This window comes from Lates calcarifer, linkage group LG15, assembly GCF_001640805.2.
Source record: "Lates calcarifer isolate ASB-BC8 linkage group LG15, TLL_Latcal_v3, whole genome shotgun sequence".
In the NCBI taxonomy this organism is placed as follows: Eukaryota; Metazoa; Chordata; class Actinopteri; family Centropomidae; genus Lates; species Lates calcarifer.
In genome coordinates this window covers 26146685-26169256 of record NC_066847.1, presented here as the reverse complement: position 1 = coordinate 26169256, position 22572 = coordinate 26146685, and the positions used below count along the sequence as shown (strand labels likewise).

Here is a 22572-nt window from a genome sequence, read left to right as displayed (position 1 = left end):
GTCATTGATGGGATTTGTTGCTTAGCAGCTACATACCCATGAGACCGCACCCCACCCCCCCACCCCCCAAAACACCATTAACACCAATAAAAACAGAGCAGTAATAATGTCATGGCCTTATCACCCCTAAATATACAATCACCCAAACACACACACACACACACACATTTATAGAATGCTCTAGGTCTGCTACACTGTGAGCTCATTGGTGGATTTGCTACAGTTTGGAACAGGACTTAACACTGTACAGTGGCAAAAGTGGAATTTCAGGCATCTGAACACTAGTACACGACATTCTGACATTACCGGCCAGTGAAATTAAGAAATAACCTTCAAACAGTCACATGCAAATGATATTGTCACAGTTTTTGGCACTGCACTAAATCCATGAGTGACATCTCAAATGTTCAGTTATGTCATAACCTATGTTCAAGAGGCAAAAGACAGCTGAGCTTCTTTTTCTGTCTCTTTTCTCCACAAGGACAGAACAATGTCCGGGCATCATGTCATTCCAGTGAAGTCCCAGAGCTCAGAAGTAAATGATCACAGAGTAGGAACTATTTGTACTCTAATAATTTGTACTCTTGAAGGCTGTCTTACTTATAGTTTAGTTTAGTAACAGTTTTAAAGCAAAAGTAATAATTACAATTAGAATTTTAACTCAAGGTTTACTTACTAGCTTTTCCTGTGGGTTTAACCACTATGGTTCTTTTCACCTACTGAAACATTTTGAATTAAAAAAAAGCTAATTTAATCATATCAAATGAATAGAAATTAGTAAGATGTCAGAATCCCATTGACCCAATATCTGACATTTGTTTGCAATTCCTGTGACCCCACAGACAATGAACTCAGCTATACTGTAAGACTGAAGTCACTCTGGTGTGTAACTGGGAGAAACAACAAAGAGGAGGCAGCATTTTCACAGTGCAAGCCTGTGACATCACATCTGTGACTGGAGAGGACACACAAACAGCATGGATCATGTCATGCCTTAGAACAGCGTGGCTGTGTCATTTCTATAGTTATTTTTAGTTACTAAAACATCACTGGGATAAGCCACATTAAACACTTGAGTGCACAGTAAAATATTACATGCATGGCACATTTTTACATTTTGGGAATTTCATGTGGTACAGCCTCTATTTCTAGATATCAAATATTGGCTTGTGAACGCCTCAATAAGCCGCTCAACAGTATCTCATTCCAAACACATGAAATTACGGTAGGTCGTGTTCCAAGAAAGCCGTACTGTTCCCTGCAACATTAATAGGTTTATGTTCTGTTGTGACTTCATGGCAAACACAGCAAGAAGCAGTGGTTGCTGTAAGTCCTAAAAGAATGAAAGAGTGGGTTTACTGGAAAACAGGTTTAATAGTGTCAGCAAGGATTATTACGTTGCTAATAACACCAGAAGTACTGAGGCTAAATTCAAAAATCTCTACAGACTGTGAGAGGAACATGTAATACAGCACATGAGACATGCTTAAGCGGCAAAAGTAGTTAAAAGTGGTAGCTTGCTGGCCATAAATTGACACCCGTTACTTGATACATTTTAAAAAAGACAGACACTGGGGAGAAGCACACCTGACAAAAATCTAAATAGTCTACAGTACCAGTACTCATCGCTGAGGCTCCCAGTCTATTGTACCAAAAACCTGGGTATACATCCAAAATATCATTATTCAGAGAGTGCAAGGAAAAATATTTCTTAGTTAAAGTCATCTTCATTTGTTCCCTCCGATCCTGAAAAATGACAATGTAATTTATGCTCCATTTATTTCCCATGCCAGGGACAAGCGTTCTAATTCACTCGTTGAGTCCTCGCAGACTCCCCGCCCTTACCTCCCATGCTGAGCCAATATTGTGCTTAAATCTCATGCTCCGATTGTCATGGATGAACCCTGCATGGCACAATTAGATAGACGGCGTAATTATAATGGCACCCTGTGTCCATGCAGATCACTCTCTGAACTGCTGAAATGTTTACAGCGGAAGAGACCCAAATATATATTATCTCCCTCGACCCGCCCCCAGCCCAGTGGAGGATAATGAGCAGCAAGCCGCTCTGTACTGAGATGTGACACACACACATACACACACACACACATACAAACCCATAGTACTAGTATCAGTTTCCCAGGTACTTCTGTATGGCCTTTTTGCATTCTCCTATGTACAAAAATAGATGTAGTGAAATAAGTACATGGCAAGCTTATGTTACACCGAGTCAATGTAGAGTCAGTCCCAGTAGAATGCAATATCACATGACAAGTCCCACTACGTACATATAGATATATGTAATTTGATGATGAGTAAAACCAAGTAGACTCCTCTGTGTCACACAACACCAGTGTAACTCAAGAATATTGGACAGGTCTAATGTACAAGCATCAGCAAACACACACACTTACACACTACTGCCTACTGAATGTTGAAAACCAACCTTGATGGTTAGGAGAACTCCGATTGGCTGATTGCTGGAAGCCCGGACCAATGAGGTCAGTCTGTCTGTGATTGGAGGACCGGTCTATATTGTCCTGCTGAGGGAGAGAGAAACAAAGGGGAAAAAAAGACTGAGAATTTTGTTAAAAGAACCAAACACACATTAAATACACATTATCCCAACATTGTTTGATGAAAAAAAAAAATCAAATGCCAAATCTTAAAAAAAAAAAAAAAAAAGTTCAAGTTAGTTGTTGACAGAGATGACATTACAAGGAAAAAACATTAATTTATCCAGCAGCATAGAAGCAGTCTACAAAGTTGTAGTTATAGTGTGGTTATATCTGTAGTAAATACAACAATTTTACACTTTTTTTTATATGCACATATGCAGATGGTGGACCTGAGCATCATAATAAGTACTCACAAATTTGAGCTCACAGTTTGTACAATAATTTCAAATACAAAAAAAATATAGAAGGTTCTTAGTGTCTTTGGAAATTGTGGATTTTTCAAAATGGGCCTCGGCTGTTAACAAAAAGATGTACTCAAAGTTTTTGAAAAGACAAGAGATAGCACACAGGCCAATAGTAACTGCTGTAATGTAATAAGAGAGGCAGCTCTGCCCACAGCATTTGTTGAATCTCTTTATGTCTACATGATTATGTAAAACACCAGCCTTCAAAAGGTATTCAGACTTAAAGCTGCAACTAAGCTGGAAAAGATTTTATGAAATGGGAAGACAAAGACCAAAACAGAAACAAAAACAAAAAATATGACTGAATTGTGTGTTAGTACATGAAGTACATTTTAAAAAGATGAGCTAAGATAACCTTTAATCTTTGTACACCGTTTATGTGATAACAAACTGCCACAAACAGTGTGTGAACATGGTCAAGTGTATATCAGAGCACAGACAACTATTAAGCTACTATGTCCAGTTTTGGTAATCTTTGTCACACATTCTCAACATGTTCAGGTCACAGCAAAACTACTCAATAAGGAAAAAACACAAAATAAATCTAAGTATGTTTTTATGGCTAGAAACATATTTGATTTTGATTTGTTTCTAGCACTGAAGAGGACGCTGTGTCCATTGTTAGCCATTGTATGTGTGTGTGTGCGTACGTGTGTGTGTGCATAGACTGGCGTCCCGCGCAGGGCCTAACAGCAGGAGTGGGAACAGAACGTACAGGGACAGACTACTGTGTTCAGAAAAACACTTCTACTGACTCTGCGTCTCTCTTACACAGCGGACCTCCTCTGATGCTGTAATAAAAGCTGCTGTGGTTGCTTGTTCTGCCTCATTTAGAGCAGCGAAAGACAATGTAGGCAGAGCTGGATTCTTTTCCACAAGTTTTTGTTTTTCTATGATAGACATTATTCTGCATAATTTTCTATGATAGATGCTTTTGCCTTACGTCAATGTGAGTTACTGTTGTTGCCTCCAGAGACAATGAGTTACAATAATTTAATGATGATGGTCCTGGTACCCATCATGTAGTTCTATGGACTCATAGTCAGATATATGTTTTGGACTGTGTCTCATTTAATGAAGCAGGTCCAGCTTGTATTTAGTATTTGTAAATTATTAAGTTGAGTGGTGTGTTATTGCTCCAGAACATTTATCACTATTTAAACAGCTGGTCTCTCCACATGTTTTGTCTTGTGTCCTTGTCCTAGTGTTACACACACACAGAAACCTAACGTGATATGCACTACGCACACATGCACTGTAAATAACTACTTTCCTATAGAATTTGGAAGGTTTTAGATGAGCTGTAAATTTGTGTCTACTTGCAGCAGACTGCTTAATGATATTGCAGAACTACCCATCTTTAAGACAAAGCTAAAAATTTTCTTTATAAATCAAATTATAACACACTTTCCTGTAGCACCTGTGACATTAAAAGTACCTTTACCAACAAGAGAACTGACTCACTGTGAGAATAACGTTTGAAGTAGAATTCCACTGTGATGCCTCCATTCTTCAAAATAAGAGCTCAGCTGTATATTTTGGCAACATCTAATCCATGATTCGCCTGCAGAATGTTTATCTTTTATGTTCAACGATAAAACACTCAGTGTTCCTCACTGGTGCCTACGTTCAGACTAAACAGGATATAATTGGAAGTACAATGTCAGTATATGGTTCCGTCCTCCACCGCCCCTCAGACCCTTCCTCTATACCAACTAACCCAACCGCATCCAATCATCACGTTGCATTGTTCTGTCTCTGTATTGTCTTGAGTTTCAGACGTCTTGGGTAGATCGAAAAATAGATTTGGGCTCATAATGGGGCTAACCTGATTTTGTATCTAAAAAAAAAAAATAAAACCAGTACCACATCACCCCACTTGTTCCCATGACATAGCAAACCTCGTCATCAACGCACACTGTCTGGGGGTCCAGCTACCAGACTGTGACTGATCCCTACCCAGTCACCCAAACAGCACTGGGACGCTGTTTGGTTGGTGCGATGGTAAAGAACAAAGTTAGTGTGTGTATGTGTGTATGTGTGTGTGTGTATTCAGGACAGGATGGTCATGGTTCAGCTCCACTGAGCAAAAACGTAGGGACTCCTTCAGACCATATATTGGTCTTGAATGCTGTTTTGCATGCCTGTCTGGGAGTAAATGAGTTAAATCAAACACACACAGTAAAGGACTAAAAGACCTTTAAAACACACCTTGATTCCTTTTGCGGATCTTACCAAGAAAAAAATTCCAAAATCCAGACAGCCTTTCATGCCTCTATACACAATTGACAGAATGCTAACTTGGGGTTTTAATCCTATAGATACTGGCCACTTAGCATAATTCTCCGCCATGCCATTGCCTAACTGCATTTAGTTATAGGTTTATTGAAGCCTATAAGTTTGAGACAACAAAGAGGAGAAAGAAAATAAGATCACACATAAAAGCTGACATTTTTTTCCTTTTTTTTCTGCTGAAGGAAAAACACAAATGTTCTCTTTCTTTTATCCTTATTCTTGCATTTTATTATCCCGCCTTTCTTTCTCTCTCACACTCTTTTTTTAACTCACAGCTACAAAAGTACAGCCTCATACACACAGGCGCACACACAGACACACACATGTTGCTTAGGTTCTTAAAGAAGGGTCAAAACAGGACTGAGGGTAGGCCAAGTTTTGACAAGGAGCATATAAGAGCCCTTTCACATTGATGAAGTTGAAAGGAACTCCAAATAAGAGTCAGGGGGTTGAGGGTTCAGCTCTTTAAAAGGGGTCAGTGGAAGGCCAGAGACAAGGTTAAGGCACTGAAAGCAAGACAGACACAAAGGTCTCGAGGTTCCTCCTCAAACAAGTGGGAAAAGACTGAGACGCATGTCAAAGCCATGCCTTTAGAAGAGGTCAGACTAAGGTTAAATATTATGACCAGTGAGTGAATACGAATCAATACTTAACTCACTGAGAGGCTGTTGGCTAAGGAGGAACAGCTGAGGATGGACTCAATCCATACAAAAATAATTCAAGTTTAATAGTGTAATCTCTGGAAGCTTCAGAGATGTGGAAGTCTTACTCAGAGGAAGACTTGCTTCTGGCAGACCATTCTTGCTGACAGCAATACTGGATGGTTCTGCTGCAACATGAACACTAGACAACAAGTGGAAATCCCTTCTTACATAATTAACGAGAATGGGATCAGGAGGTCACACCAGTGTCTCTTCCAGTGCTTCGTTGAGCTGTTTGTTTATGCTGTAGAAACTCAGCTGTAGCTGCTGTCACAGCTCAGGTTTAAATTGTTCTAATTCAAATTAATCCTTTGACAAGGGTATAATATTACCCCATTGTTAGTTGGTAAAGCATTTATTATGCTATTTCTCCAGACATTTGAACAGTGCTATGGGATGTCAGTTAAATCAGGAATGTTTTCACTTGCTGAAGGGCCCATTCATATGGATTAAGATGGCTTATTTACTGACATGATGACTGGCTACATTTTGCTACAGAAAGAAAATGTTAAATATTGCAATTTAGGTAGGTGGTGTAGCCCAATGGATAAAATATAGCAATTGTAAATGTACTGCAATGTATACTGTAGCATATTGAAAATCAATCAATCAATCAAGTGTGATTTAAAACCTTTAAAAGATTCTGAAAAACACAGAAATTACAAGATTTAGGAGGAAACTTTGTGCCGTTTAGTCAAGTTTTGGTTTAGTTCAGTTGATACTGTATAATAGTTAAAATAATGATGTTTTGAGCTCATTGTCAATATAAAAATGGCTGAACAGAAATTACTGTTAGTGGCTGTTGTCAAACTTGTACCACTAGTCCCTGTCAATAAACATTTAAGTGCCACAGTCAGAACCAGTGGAGAGTAAAGACTTGTTTATTGTTTAACAACAAAAATTCAACCAATTTCAACAACTGTAGAATATAACTGCTTGATTGTTATCATTTTATAAGTCTACAGCAATAGATTCAGAAACCTACAGCATGTCATGCCCATATTCAGAGACTGATGGAAATATGGCATATCATATGAAGGAACACTGTGATATTGTACATTTAATGAAACTCCAGTGTACTGAAAGTGATGACAGATGGCATCAAAGTTGACTTAATTAACTCCGTCACTGTAGCCCCAATACTCACATTCACACTGACCCATGGTTTTTGTGAAATGTTCCTCCTACACATCGGTCAAATAGGAAAAGTTCCAGTAAAACACATTTAATCTTGTCATACCACAGATTATTGGTGTGTTATGGGAAACTTCAGATAAAACAATCCAGCTATCTCAGGCTCTCTCACAGCAAAAAATATGCTCAAGTGCTGCTTGTTTATTCAGTGAACAGAAATTTGGAGAGAACCTTTATACATGAAATTATTCTTTTTGGCATAGCATTGGCATTTTTTGGCAAATTTTTTTTGTTACTTCTGCTTACATTGCATTTTAATGTGTTATCATCCACTCAAAATTTACAATACATGAGAGTCCTGTTTAGGTTTTACATTTATATAACCTTATAAAATGCATTATAAGTATTGTAGTTTCTGGATTAAAGGTGCTTTAACCAGTTATTATCTTGCCATTAGTAATGCCTTTCTTTATCTAGTCAGATTTGCCTGGCTTTGCCTATACTGTCATTTATGAACCAGTCATGATCAAACAACAGAAACAAGATTTAAGTGGCAATATAATCTCTTGAGTTTACTATGAATGTTATCACTTCAATCTGTTTTGAATTGCTGCTGCAGTTCCATCAGGGAAAATCTTCCATAACCCTGGAATTTCACAGTGAATGGGTTTTCTCATTCAGCAAGTCAAGGTACATCTGTTATAGCTGAATGCTTTGCAAACAGCCCAGTGAATGTGTGTCTGTGCGTGTGTACTGCTGTGTATGTGTGTGTGTGTGTACACTTGAGTGTGTACATTAAGGTCTGTATACAGTAGCTCAAGCAGCACCCATCCAAACTGCTAGCAAAGATCAAAGAACTACATGATTCCTCTCTCTGTTCAGATTTTAAACCTATACAGCCTAAAATAATGGAATTAATTTATGTCTGCCAAAGAAAGAAAAAAAATCCTCGACAGATTTTCATTAAAATGTTACACTGTGTGAGGGCTTGGGGAATTTGAGAGAATGGGGGCTATAGCAGAGTAAATGCTATTTGCGCATATGGAAGGCAGAGCCTAAACATATTTACATTGCTCTATTTTTGGACAGCATATATGATAATTAGCTGTGCTAAAGGGGGGTATCTCATCAGCTTCAACTCAAGGTCTGTTCCCTGTAGTTGTTTTTGTTGGGATAGTTTCTTAAATTGTACTGTTATTAAATACAAACCTCATTAAAAACCATGCTCTTTTTACAACATATGCAGATTAATCTTTGCAGCTGAAGCAATATGGCAGAAACACAGAAACAATACACACAGCCCTGACTCAACTCTAACACAAACACAAGCTTGCAAGCACACATTCACGTACAACCTGGTGCCTCATGTGGATCTTTGGTTTCATGAATGCTTGTCTCTCTAAGCCATGGAGATCTGGGAGAGTCGAGCAAGATGAACTCTGTGTCCTCTAGCTCTAAGGTCAAAGGTCAAAGATAAAGCCATGACCCAGATGATGAATGGACAACAGACCAGCCTCTGATCAGGCTAATAATGCTACTGCCCTAATGCAAATGTTTGGCCCTTTGCTCTGTGGAGGCTGGTGTGAACAAATCTACTAAACCTAAAACCTGATGTCCAGAGGTCAAGCCTGCTCTTGTTTGCTCAACAACAAATCAACACATCAGGATGTTAAGAGTCAAAGTAAACATAAAGAATAAAACAGTACATCTGGATTATGCACTTGTTAGTAACATTAATGTGATTTGCTTGCTTTTGTTTGGCTATGTTGTTATTTGCTCTTCACATTTGTAACAAATGCCGTTGATTATCATGATTACCATGTCATTGTACTTGAATGAGCTGCATTTCCTGAACTTAAACTAACATGAGATATAAGTCGTACTGCAGAAAGAAACAAACTGAATAGGGTCCTGGTCTGTTGTGTTGTGTTGTTCGTGAGTGAATGGGCTGAGTATAGAATCAGAACGGGGAGACCGGCCATTACCTGGGGGTGTGTCAGAGTTCAAATTTCGCAATCCCATCCAGCTAGCAACTTCCCAGAAGTTTCATTTATGAAATATGCCCATGTTAGCCACGCCCTGTGAAAAAACAAGTCCAACTCTGGACCCTGCAACTGGATCCAATGTAATTTCATGGTGACATTTCTGGTTTAAAAATGTCAGCATGTCTATCAAATAAAGTTAAAATTACTTTAAAATCTTAAACAGATGTCCTGTGAGTCCAGCTCCGGAGAGCATCTCGCACTGACATCACAGTCTGGTTTTGCAATGTCTTGGCAACATCTAAAATGACAGCATCATCTCTACAAACACCGGTTGAGCTGTTTAAATAGCAAATAAATTCTACTTTAAGAAAGATTTTAACTTGCTGATGAAAAACCTACTGGAAATTGCCATTTACCTGATAATTTGGATGATGCAGGAAATAATCCGGACATCCAGCCACAGCCATGTTTTGTGTTTCTCAGCTCTTTCGTACAACTTGCCTGGTAGGATCAGTTTCAATACAAGATGGACAGAGCAGTACCTGTAGAGGAAGAGGAGTGGACAAATGAAGGTTAGTGGAAAAGGAGGGAGAGGAGGATGACAGAGAAAGCGGAAGATGAAGCCTAGGTCCTGAGAAGACAGATATAGCACAGAGCACTTCTTAACCCACATAGACCCATAGTAAACAACAGCAACAAGCAACAAGGAAGGGACAGTGATTGGTTATAACTTGTTAAACATGGACAAAATAACTGCACCTTATTCAAAATCTTCTGAAGTGCTCATGTATCCTTATCGTTTCCATGACTGTGGTTTGTAACAGTCTCTAAATCTGTAAGAGCAGATCTGTGATGGTATTTTGTAAAAAGGGCAAGGGGTTAACCAGTCACCAGATTTAGCAAAAATCTCATTGAAAATGGATCAAAATGACTCAAATTACAAGGTTTTCATGATGGATATACACCATCAGGTAAAGATACTTTACTGGAGAAGCACATCTTTGAACAACTTTTGAACAGCTTAGAAAGCTTGCAGTGCTTTGTGCTGTAATGTTTATTATTAGGGGAAAAGTTCATTCATTGAAGCAAAGATAAACCATAATGGCTTTTATTTGGGTGATAAAATAGCTGGTTTGCTATAAAGATATTTTCTATAAAGAGGACCCTGTGTTAGTATTAGCACCCTGTGTTAGTCTCTCTCGTGGAGCCTGAAGACTCTAAACATGAGATGCTTCCTTTATCAGGAGTCTTGTTATCTTGGATTTAACACTTTAAACTCTGACTCCTACCCAACATCAATCAACAATCTCACCATACTCAACCGTGCTTCTGTTCCAAATCAATAAATTGCTGAACAATCTACTGAGGCGTGGTGTTTGTATGCTAGCATAGATGTAATAAATGCTGCTCCTCAGGGGACTTTAAGGGTGTTCTTCTGCTGTGTGAAGCCTCCCTCTCGGCCATCCTTGGGTCAAAATAACCACAAATTCAACAACATGGACTTTAGTCTATTTGAACTTCTTAAAGTGGGTATCCTATTAACCTCTTGGCAATGCTGCCACTGAACAAACACCTGTAAACATTGACCCAAAAATACCATGCAGGCACCTTTCCAGGTCTTAAGTTAGACCCCAGGGTATATTTGGAGCCAAGCAGCTCAGGCTCACAACTATGATGGTCTTTTAAGCAGCAGTTCATGACCCCCTGTTGGTATTTTAAAAATATGACCTGCCATTTTATAGACAGCTAATATTATCTCATGTTTGCATTAGTGGTTGTGAGCAGGCTGCCCTTGCGGCTGTACAGTGTGTATGTGTGTGTATGTTTCTGCCTGTCAATGTGCTTCTGCATGCGTATGTGTACTGTATGCAGGCATATGTGTGTGTATGTGGATGTTTACATATGCTGCACATGTGTGGCTGAGCGTGGGTGTGTAAAGGCTCTATTTTAGGAGTTTTCAGGCTCTTTGAGAAGAGAGTCTATCCTCAAAGACATTCATGGTGTTGCACTCAGCTGTTCACACAAAAAGTGAGTGAAAAAGAGAGCTTAAAAGAAAAGTTCAAACCCTGCTTACTTTTTCACCTCATCACACCTGGCCATTCACAGCATGAAGTAGCTGCAAATGATGTGAAAATTACAGAAACTGGTGAATGCCCCAGAAAATTACTCAAACTGGTCACCAATTCTGTCAAAACACTTCAACTTTATGCTGGCAATTATGAATTCTGCAGTTTTTCACCTTTAACATGATGTGGGTTATTCTGAAAATTGTGTCAGCTAAACAAAACTCAGAGTGCTCCCTTTCAAAAAACTTAAGATTTTTATGAATACATTCTAAACAAAGACTGATCCATGATCAATAGGGCCGCTGAAAGGGCTTGCTCGTAATGAGTATGTGTGTACGTGGGTGCTACTGTGTCAGTCCATGTGTGTGGCCCAGCCGGCTGGGATGCGAGGCCAGCTCATCATTTACACATTATTTACAGACACACAATTTACAACAAAAACAAAACAAATTAACATCAGCCTAAACTCTCAGAGCAGCCCCTCATTAGGCACTACAGATTTGCTGACTAGCTGTGACTGAACTGTATGTTTGTTATATTTCAGGAGACAGGAGGTTGTGCAAGGGGGACAGAGGCAGGCTTCAGCTGACTAACTAACTGTGCCTTTTAACATCACAGGTGTAAATTGTGAATTCTGCTCCAACTGTGCGTGATAGAAACATGGGAAAAAACTCAGGCGTTCCACGTAACCCTGAGTTTCAAAGTGCTCATATGTGTCACAGTGACTCTTAGTGACTGATATTGACCAAACACACATGCATTCACATGCACCTATGTTAATTGCTCCCTGACACAATCAAAGCCATTCCAGTGCATGGATTAGACCCTCTCAGAGCCCTTTGATTCGATTCCTTCCACTTGAACAGTGTACTGAAACCTAAATCTCTGACTTTGACAGTGCAATTATCCAGACGGTGTCGCCGCACTAGAGAGGGGGACTTTGGGGCACTGCAGCCGTACCCAGCGGTGAGGTGACTACATCTGGATTAATTAATGTAATTTTTGCTCAGACTTACATGAGGGAGAATGTTAGCTGATGGACTTCAAACAGAGGGGCCTTAATAATGCCTATCGTGAATCACAAATCCTTTCCAGCGCTAGCACTGTCCTGGGAGAGACTTCACAGCAAATACATGACCCTCTGCAGAAGTATTCTGCTCTGAGGGTTTGCATTACAGTCATCTGATGTTCTGGGAAATATTTAGTGTTCGACTGGTATTATTTTAAAAGGCCCATAAAGGTGCTTTTACCCCATTACCTAAAAAAAGTTGTCTGTCTATCTAAGTGAGGAAACTTAAAGAAAACAAACAAACATGGGTTTTGTGAAAAGGTCAGAATCATTTCACACAAACAGACCAACAATAAAGCACTTTTCCTGCTTCCAACTGCTCTACCGCATGGTGGTTATCCACTTTTGACAAGCAATTAACAGAACCTTAATGTTCACTGTGATGGATCAGCGGTGTCACACAACTTTCCAGTTGGTCTCTGCTGCCTAGATCAATCTATCAGAACCATACTGTCACACAACAGTCAGCGCGAGGTATATGTGATCTGTATGTAATGACCTAGAACATGCAATGTTATATGACATTGCACCTGAGCCAATTAGCTATAACCACTAAGACAATTATTCAGTTAGGGATTCTGTTTCATTTAACAGTAACTATGTGACTACATACATTATGTGGACATACACAATAGATTATATAAAATTAGGTTCTAGAAAATTATTATTAAACAACACAAGTCATGTGGTTGGGAAAATGAAACATTTGACCTCTAAGTGTTACATGCATAACCAATATTATACATACAAATGAGGAGTCATTACTTGAGTGAAATCTAACTTTTACTTGTGAGAAATTTAAGAGTTTAAACTCTGTAAATAAAATCAACAAATGCAGCATTAAGTTGTAAAACGTTGCTCTTGCACACCTACTTGCAGGGCTACATGCTCAGTCAGTCTGGGGGTTAATGCGCTCATATGTGCTTACATCTCAAAGGGTCCAGCTTTAACATCCCTGGGTGATAAGCCCAGTAGAGAAGCCAAAGGCAAGACCTGGGATCACCAGAAACCTGGGCTATTTAAAGTAAAGCCTAATTGAAACAGCAGAAACACTTCCCTGAACAGTTCTCCTCTTTTACATGGTGGTGGATAAGTGCCTGACCAGCTCACCAGATCAACGATGGATGTTAAGAAGACTTTAGAAGCTGCGGGACTGTTTGCAACCAGCACCATGAGGGTATATGCAACATACAATGGGAATGAGGTTTTTGCAAAGTAAAAGACAAATTTTGCGAGGTTATGGCTCCTCTCAAATGTTGAATATACATTTAGAATCATGTTTATTAAATGTCATCATGGTTTTAAATAGAGTCATTACTTATTTAGGCCACAACTTCCTCCCATATTAAATAACAGGTTATTAAGTTTTTCCCTTCCTTAAGCCTTTCCAAGGAGTCCAATAAAAATACCTAGAGTGGGAAATGGAAATATTAAACTTTTAACCTCATGTACTGTGTGTAGGCCAAACCTGAAATAAATGAGTGTCTTGTGAGTTGCACTGCCAAACATGCCTTGTAAACTAAGGAACTGATTTTTTTTTTTTTTTTTTTTTTTTTGCCAATCTTCCTGTTGGTCTGGTTTGTCTGTCTTAACTGTCAAACTGCCTGTCTGTTTAGTTTGTACTTCAGCCTTTCTGTCTGTCTTTTTTTTGTCAGTCTGTCTGTCAGTCTGCCCCTCTCTTCTTCTCTCTCTCTCAACAAACTTCATCGCATCAACATTCAGCGTGTTACTGATTGAAATCAAATACACGGCATGTAGCTTAGGTATTATGTGTAAGTTCAAGATAGACATTCTGCTGTTGCCACTGAACCAACACAGTATTTCTTTGGAACAGCATTCAGTGTGGATTACAGTTTGTGTGGATTACAGTTTGTGTAACTTCAAATTCTGTATATAGAATGCAAAGTTACTGTCCCACTGCATGCTGGGTAAGACTGACAGAAGCATAAATCTCCCACTAATGTGTAGTTACTGATATGGATACTGGTGTCATGTGTCTCCAGTCTAGCCCTTTTGGCAAAAATAGCACAAGTCAGAGTGATGAGATGTTCACTGTCAAACTACATATTTCAGGGCATAGTTTTACTTAAACATATCAAATCTATGAATAAATAATGCTGCAAATAACTAATAATTCTTCAAACCTCTTTCACACATACAACCTGCATTGCTAGGTTCAATAAGCAAAAACCAAAACCCCACAGTTCTTCATGGTAGAATCTGTACAGCTCAGCTGCACAGCTGTGTCAACTACTTGCCCTGTGTATATAATTGTAAAATGTGTTCATCTCAGTCAACTTGACTTCAGCTGATTGGACTGGACATAGCTTAACAGGGGGCTGTTCAGCTCAGCTCAGTCATCTTTGGAATGCAGACAGCACATTTTTTCCATATAGGGTGCTGGGTGAAAAAAAACATGTCCAATATAGCGAACCCCAACCTCGTGAAATGGCATGCACTGATTTGTGACCCAGCCAGAGATAGGGTGGATGGTGGTGAGAGAAAGGGAGGAACATATGGCAGAATATGTGAGTATGTGTCTGTAGACATGACACACACAGATTGTAAGCTCTCTACTCAGATATCATCAGGTCAAAGGGGCACTTTTTTATGCCTCCAGGGGTCAGGTAGAGTCCAGGAACAAAGTGTTTTAACTGCAACGCCCTGGGGTAGAGGCCTGCGCAGGACTGTTTTTTCTTCCTAACACCCAACCACTTCTGCAGGATTTCCATGTCTTGTTTCTATGACAGTGTTATTTCTCATATACATATACATATACACAGATACATATACACAGACACAGACACATACACACACACACACACACACACACATATATATATATGTGTGTGTGTGTGTGTGTGTGTGTGTGTGTGTGTGTGTGTGTTGCAGTTTGGATTATAGATATCACTTTCTAATGCTCCTGATATCTAAACAAAATTCATGTCACTTGTGACTTTATTTAATGCCTTACCATATTTGATGCACAAGGTTTACTGGAGGACAGTGCTTTTACATGAAAGGTTAAACCCAGTAATAAACAGCCGCTCATATTTTCATACACAGAATTTTAGCTCGTGATAATGATGCTGACTACACTGGAATAAATATGTCCCACGTCTGCAGCATTTGTGTTGGATCCCATGGGATCTGTGGAATCCCACTGCAGCCCAGGGAACCCCTGAGACAGACAGTACAGCTGGAACAAGCCTCACTTGAAATGACAGTATTGAAGGCAGTGCACATCCAGGGGGAGCAGTGAGTATGTGCAAGTGTGTCTTCCAATATGTGTGCAAATATGTGTGTGTTTATGTTCACAATACAACTTACAGCATGTCTAAACTCTGGGTTCATAATAATTCCTTTAAAAGTTTATCTTTACAGAGTAGCAACAGACAAAGTTGACCTCTATAACTACAGTTCGGCTACGGTTACCCCTTCTACTGGTAAGTGTCACACAGTCCAAATCCAGCAGGTTCCCCAAATTGTCATGAAGACAGACAAATGAGAAAAATAGCAAGTTAGTGGATTTTTGCGGCAATAAGAAAAGCTGACCTGCAATAACAAATATGAACAGCTTTATTCAATGTTAATTTCTGAGTTCAAACTGAAAATTGATTAAAAAGAGGCTGCGGTGAATGCATCTCAGTTTAGCAGTTGACTATTTAGCTAGAAAGTGGTGTTTAAGAGACCCTCTGCAACTCAAAGTAGTTATATTTTTATTCACATGCCCATAGCCAGCTGAGAGCAGCCTGTCCTATGATCTCAAAAGAACAACCGTAGGTGAAATGAATTGGGAAGGATAATACAGTGGAAGGTGAGAACAGAACAACACATGTCAAGGTTCCCCATCTCCAACTAGTTTAAATGTTCAACATGTTTAAAGCTGCTCTAATCAACATTTTTGTTAGATGACTATGCGTAAAGGGGTGGTTTATAGTAACAAACCTATAAAGAATTATTGACTGGATGTACTTGCCCTCAACCCCAACAGTGTGTTTTAGCATCTTTCAGATAACTGTGGCAACTTAACTATTCTGATTCACTCTGTCACTGTTTCCCACCCCAGCAAGTAGCTGTTTTCAGTGAAAACAATCTGATTATCTGATTGTATACTAAATACCCAGCACTAAACAGCAAGCTGGTAAACATAGCAGTGTATTTAGCAGCTTCAGGAGTTGGTGGAGACAGAAAGATAGATAAAGTTAAAGTGAATATTGGACTTAGATATACCTGGTGATAGGGAACACATAGACAGCATTAGACTCACAAGGTAAACTGACAGACTTCCATGGTATAATGTGTCTTATTCTTTTCACAGAGAGTAAACAATCCATCGCATTGAGCCGAGATTCCTACCTAAAAACTGATGGAACAAATAAATGACACAGGTGCCTGATATCCACCTATCCACCTGAAGATATCACACACTGGTCACAGGCCTGCAAAACTCACTTGAGCGTCCTCAACCCCCCCCCATTTCCCACAGTTATTCAATGCTACACTGTAACGGATCAACTACCTCCCTCTCCTCCAAACGCTCACCCAACCCCAGCCATAGCCCCAGCCCCCCTCTGCCATCCGACCCCTCCCCTCATTCTGCAGCGCGCCAGTCCAGAACAGAAACAGCGTCGTAATTTAAAGAATGGCATGGATCCAACTCAGTGTCTGGGGACTTCTGGAGAACCCTTTGACATGAATGTACTGACCGTAACCCAACCCCAAGAGAGGGGAGGTCAATTATTCTACTGTATATGATCAAACAAGCCATATGCCTTAAGTGAGAATATTTAGCCTGATGCTGCGAGTTATCAAAACTTCCTTTGGTAAGCCGACCTACAGAAATTGTGTGGTATGTGAGACGGGGAGTGATATGGGTGGAAAGCTAAGTTGTCTGCTCTGCTGTATTGTGTTGCTGTGAGCTGCCAATTTCCCCTCTAATTCCAAATCGGCATTTTGCTCTGTAAGTTACCCTTGTAATATGTGTATTTTTATACCTGCAACTGACAAATCTTGAACTTGAACATGAAAATAGTTATTAGATTACACCAAACAGAGTGACAAGTGGCAGAATTAGTTTCTCCTCAACTGTAGATCACCAAATAAAGACCTTTAGAAATTACTGTAAGCATTACACTTACAAACAAAACTGACTACTGATCAAAACCTTTGATCTTCCAAGAAACTCTAAAATGAAAACTGAAAATAATTCCAATTATTAACTTTCGAGCTTCCCAAATGAGGTTATCAGAGAATGTGTGTGTATGGTTGAGTGTGTGGCTAGCTGTTATCTCTGCAGCAATGCAACACTGAGAGACGGAGGGAGAGAGAGTTGAACAGAGCATCTCTGTCTTCTGTTTTAATCAGCAGATTAGATGGTAGTCACTCCTCACTGGATGTGCTTGTTGCACATGTTGATTAGTCAAAAACTGGCAGCTTTCATTATCTGAGAGCAGTAGCGTAAAGTGGGGCTATAAGAGAAGGCCTGATGTCATGCCGGGGGAGGCTGAATAGCACCAGTCTATGAGAGAAAGGCCTTTTGGAAACGTGGACAGTGCCTAATTGGATGAGGATTTCATTGGGCTGCTTGGGAGAACTGGTCTTATGCAATGGTAGAGATGAATAGACGGGGCTTGTGAGCAATGGTGCTAGCGCACAAGTAAGCCTTAATGGTGGCCTGAGAAGCCAAGATTAGATGGATTCCCCCTCTCTTGACACCATCTTTACTACACCTGTTGGTAGCACAGAAGGTCTGTAACCAATGACTGTGGCAAAATACAGGGAATTGTCCCATTACATCCACTTTTATTGAAGAACACAACTTGGTAAAACAATCGGGTCTGGGCACATGACGTCATCTTCGGCAGCAAAAGTAAACATCAAACCCAAATAAAACTGACCTTGTGAGTAAAACATTTAACTTGTATCAGAAAAGGGATAGAGTTCTATTTAACCACTTGAGAGGAAAGGGGACCAGGGTTTATTTTACGTACTTACTCTCAGGAATGCTAACAAACTTGGCTGGGTGAAAAAAATCATATTAACAAAGACTAAGCATAAGTCTTATTCCTAAGTACCAAAGTACAACACTCTAAGCCATAATCACTTCTAAGTCTGGGAATAATACTAGAAAACCAGAGAGCAGAAAATGTAATTATGCATGACAGAATACATGGATGCAGAGTCAAAAGTGCTATATTCAGAGCGTGGGAGAGATTCAGTGTGAGGTTAAGGACAGCACAATAATTCAGGAACAGTTAAATGCCTGTATTGTTCTACATTTTGGTACAGGGAAGTATTTCTCCAAAAAGAAGCCCATCTTGTTTTTAATCGTACAGTACATCTACCAAAGCCAACTAGCCATGGTTTGTTTTGATTTTGTATTGCAGATTTCAGTTGGTAGACTGAGACACAGATCGACAGAGAGAGAGACAGAGATAAAGATGGTGAAGCTAGGAGAGAAAGGTTGACTAAAGAAAGAGAGAGCTGGTGGAGGCAGACAGTGGGGTAGACAGATGGACAAAGAGGCAAAGATAAACTGAGAGACGACAGACATATAGAGATAAAAGCAAGGCAACGTGAGAGCAGGGGTACAAATGGTGCACCTATGCACTAGAGAAATCATTTTGTCTGACATCACGTGCATCCACGCCATGTTACCTGTGCACACCTGAGGTGTTAAGTTACCTACAGAATAAAGGCAACATTCTTGCCTCTCACGCAGGCTAGGGTTTCAGCCACATTTGGACCATCACCAGACAGTGAGAAACTCAATCCACCATACGCCGTGTTGGTTAGACAAGCGAGCATTGCATCATCTTAGGTCACAAGTGGAAAGTGGTTAGAATTGGGTTTGTACAGGTCCGTATTTAAAATATAGAGGAGGAGGAGGGGGAAGAATAATACCACAAAGTTTTTCCTCTGACAAGGTTTTGGGTTCTTAGAAATGACTTCTCAGAAAGCAGAACAGGATTACTCAGCAGTTACTGTTGAGATACCGAGTACACAAAACATGAAATGAGCTGTAATGTCAACAATAAGTGGTCAAATTAGTCTCAAGAAATGTTTACTTGTGGTTAAGTATCAATTCAAACAAGCCAAATGCAAAAGGTTTGTAGAATGCTTTAAGGGCCAAACCAATATAGCTCATTTTAACATGAGAGAGAGTAAGTATCTTGAAATGATGATTGATTATGCAACTAAGTCCAAACTTTATCTTTAGCCAGAAGACAAATAGCAGTCCCTAACATCAGTGGGCTATTTTTTGACCACCGACAGCCCAGCTGAGCATTTTGTAGAATTGTTCTGAGTTTAGGTCCAGGCAGAGTCAGTCGACTGGCATAAACTGTGCTGTGGTCCCTCAGCAGGATTGGGTTAATGGTGTCATGACATCAGGGAGGGGGTATTAACAGTGTATAAGCCTAGACTAACCAGTGCTGAATGACTGCTGGCTGACGCAAGACTCAATGGAATGCTGCCTAGAGCACGGCCACGAGCTCTTGTAGCACCAATACCAGCTATTAGGGTATCTCTGCCACTTCTGCCCTTGAATGGCAGCAGAAACTCTGCATGCATACAAGCAAGAGCTAGGGGAACACACACCTTTATGTGTATTTGTACATCAAAATTCTCTATTTAATCTCTAGGGTGATCACTGCCAAGCATACAGTATTTCAGTCAAAACTCAGTGGAACATAAGCAGCAGACTCAAATCCATTTTAGATTTTTAAGAGTTTCACAAAACACACAAGTCTGAATCCTAGAGTGAGCTGAGTATAGCTTATCATAAGTATAATTATGTGCAATATGTGCAGTCAGCAGCCTTTTGGCAGCCTGTAGTCTAGCAGAGTTCATGCCCCGTCATGCCTGTGCTTACTGAGCATGGACTTGAAATAGCAGGACTGGTGCTGAGGGGGTGAAAGAAACCACAGCTTGAGAGGTTGCCATGTACACAGAGATGTGACCACAACATAATTAAATGAAAGAAAGCAGGAAATAATGGGCAAGGGCAAGGAAAAGAGAAATCCTCTTTGGTTATGAATAGGAGGGTGTCAAAAAAATCACATGCTTGAAAAGACATGACTATGGCATGTTTTAGACAGTATGTAGCAGCAGCCACGTGATCAAACTACTTCATATTCAACCACACTTAAGAGGTTAACATGCATGGGGGCAGTATTTAAGTGTTCCACTGTAGGTTGCCAAGTTGAGTGAAATATCAGTGGTTGGCCAGATTGTGTGTTTCACTTCAGTGACTCCAGAAGGGTTGCTGACTCTGCTTTGCTTGCCTTAATTCTGAAAGGTATATTGAGGTTAAATTAAAGACATACTAATAAATTTAAGTACACAGGATTTTAATCCAATAGTAATTAATCCAACAAGGGATGAATGACAAAGTCAGAAAGCCACATGCACTGAAAACCACTGGACACAATATTAATTCATGCCTGCAGCTTGGTTTTATCCAGTATTTCCCTAGCCACAGAAATCCCACCCATGGAAATGGAAGCTCAATAGTTCTGCCTGTGCTGACAAATTTAGGTGTATCCCAAATGTTTTAACATTCAGGACGGACTGACATCTCTTTTAACAAGTTTTCCCCATGCAAAGGTGCAGAATAGATTCTGGATGCATCCCCCACAAAATCTTACCATGTGCATCAGTCTCTAAGTGCCTCCTTCCATTCTAACCCCACATACCCAGCGAGAGCCCTGATCTGCATTCAAAACACACAGGCCAACGTCGATAGTTCCCAGAATCATAAATTTGGGTGGTTTATGCAACTTTCTGCAGAGACCACATGCAGCCAATAAAGGAATTGATTTGGACGAGTGCCCAAATGACAGGGCAGATTAGACTATCTATGAGGAGTTGCTTTGGTAAGACGTTTGCACATAAAGTTTGATTAGATAATGATCCGGCTCTCTCTCACTCACTTACCCTCTCTCAGTCTATTAATGTTACCTTTGTTAAATACTGTTTCTCAAAGTATTATATAACTGAGACAAAATATTGTATTATTGACTTGATGATGTAAGCTGAAGTGAGCTTTTATACCAAATGCCACATGAAATAATAGAGGGGTATACAATAGAGAACAGTGAAGTGGTACATCTGCAGTTTACAGCACAGGGCAAAAGCTGGATTTAGTGGCTTGAAGATGAAGGAGTAGGCCATGGGTTTCCAAAATATTTTCAAATCCAGCATCCCACATTTGAGAAACCTTTCCAACACACTCCCTCTGGGAGCAGTTTTGCAGTTAAAGCCTATTGATTCAGCACTACAGACCTGCTTAACAAGTGCACTGATAAGACTTTTTTACAGTCAGCCCAGTGGATAAAAAAAAAAAAAAACTTCCTCCTCTCGTTGTGTTAAGTTGCAGTGGCTCAGTTCAATTCAACAATTGCCCACTTTACTGGGGACCCCCTGGAACCCAACCAAGGACCCCCTGGGAGTACCCGGAGCCCACTTTGGGAACCACTGCAGTGGGCTTCACGAGTATCCCTGGGAAAACGCCTCTTTCTCCCCCTCCCCACCCCCAAAGCAAACGCTGCCAAAAGGATAAGGCGATAAGGCGAGACTGACAAAACTCTCACAGAATTGAGTTGGGGGGGGGGTCTGGAGCCCTGCAGGATGGAAAGTAGGCTATGGGCCACCGTAGACTGTTGTTACGCAACTGTAAACAAGGCAGGTTGTTCGACAGACTCAAATCACCGCAAATGTTGGGGAAAGGTGTAAAAAAGTGCACGAGATTTGGACGTCTTGTAGGCACGCTTTACCCAACCCCGGAACAGGCTGGGGTGTCTCCGGCGGAAGCTTCCCACCAGCAGGAATACAGTGAATACAAGCCAGTATAGATTCATGCAACACCCCGATCCGATGAATAAACTTGTTTTCAAAGTTCAATGACTGGCCGCTACGTTGTCAAAAACGGACGGCGTGGACCCAGGTCCCTCTAGGCGGTTACGCGCAGTGCACACATGTGTTCCGACCCGCAGAACAGCGCGTGTCATCACAACAAACACATTAAACTTTTATCACACGCGCCCACTGACCACTCTTCGCGGACTTCTTATTCTCCCCTCTCCCCAAACAAGGAGCACGGTAACTGTTTGTTCCTCCGATAACATGCACTCACCTTAACAGCCAGATCAGTTGAGACAGGCAGCTACCCTCAGAGACAAAAGCGGAGAGTGGCAGTGTGGAGATGAAGGGACAGTCGGCAGCGCTGGATCAGGCCACGGTGGTCAACATTTTCGGACTGGACAGATACACAGAGGCAGTAGAGGAGGAGGCGAAAACAGTGGCGACAGAGACTGCAGGCAGCTCATCTCATGCGGCCGGGGAGGACACACTCTCTCTCTCACTCACACACACACACACACACACACACACACAC

General features: G+C 40.5%; 1 protein-coding gene across 5 annotated transcripts in view; it reads right to left on the bottom strand.

The window, feature by feature from the left end:
- Nucleotides 1-22572, bottom strand: part of grb10b (growth factor receptor-bound protein 10b) — a 63492-nt gene extending 40920 nt beyond the window's left edge. For 2 of the 5 annotated variants that reach the window (XM_018685028.2, XM_018685020.2), the window contains exons 1-3: nt 22312-22572; nt 9455-9580; nt 2447-2543 (exon numbers count right to left, since the gene is read on the bottom strand). In XM_018685028.2, coding sequence (XP_018540544.1) covers nt 2447-2543; nt 9455-9505 — 148 coding nt within the window. In that variant the 5' untranslated portion in view covers nt 9506-9580; nt 22312-22572. The remainder of the gene's footprint in view (nt 1-2446; nt 2544-9454; nt 9581-22311) is intronic. The other 3 variants (XM_018685007.2, XM_018685014.2, XM_018685035.2) reach the window with 3 other exon arrangements.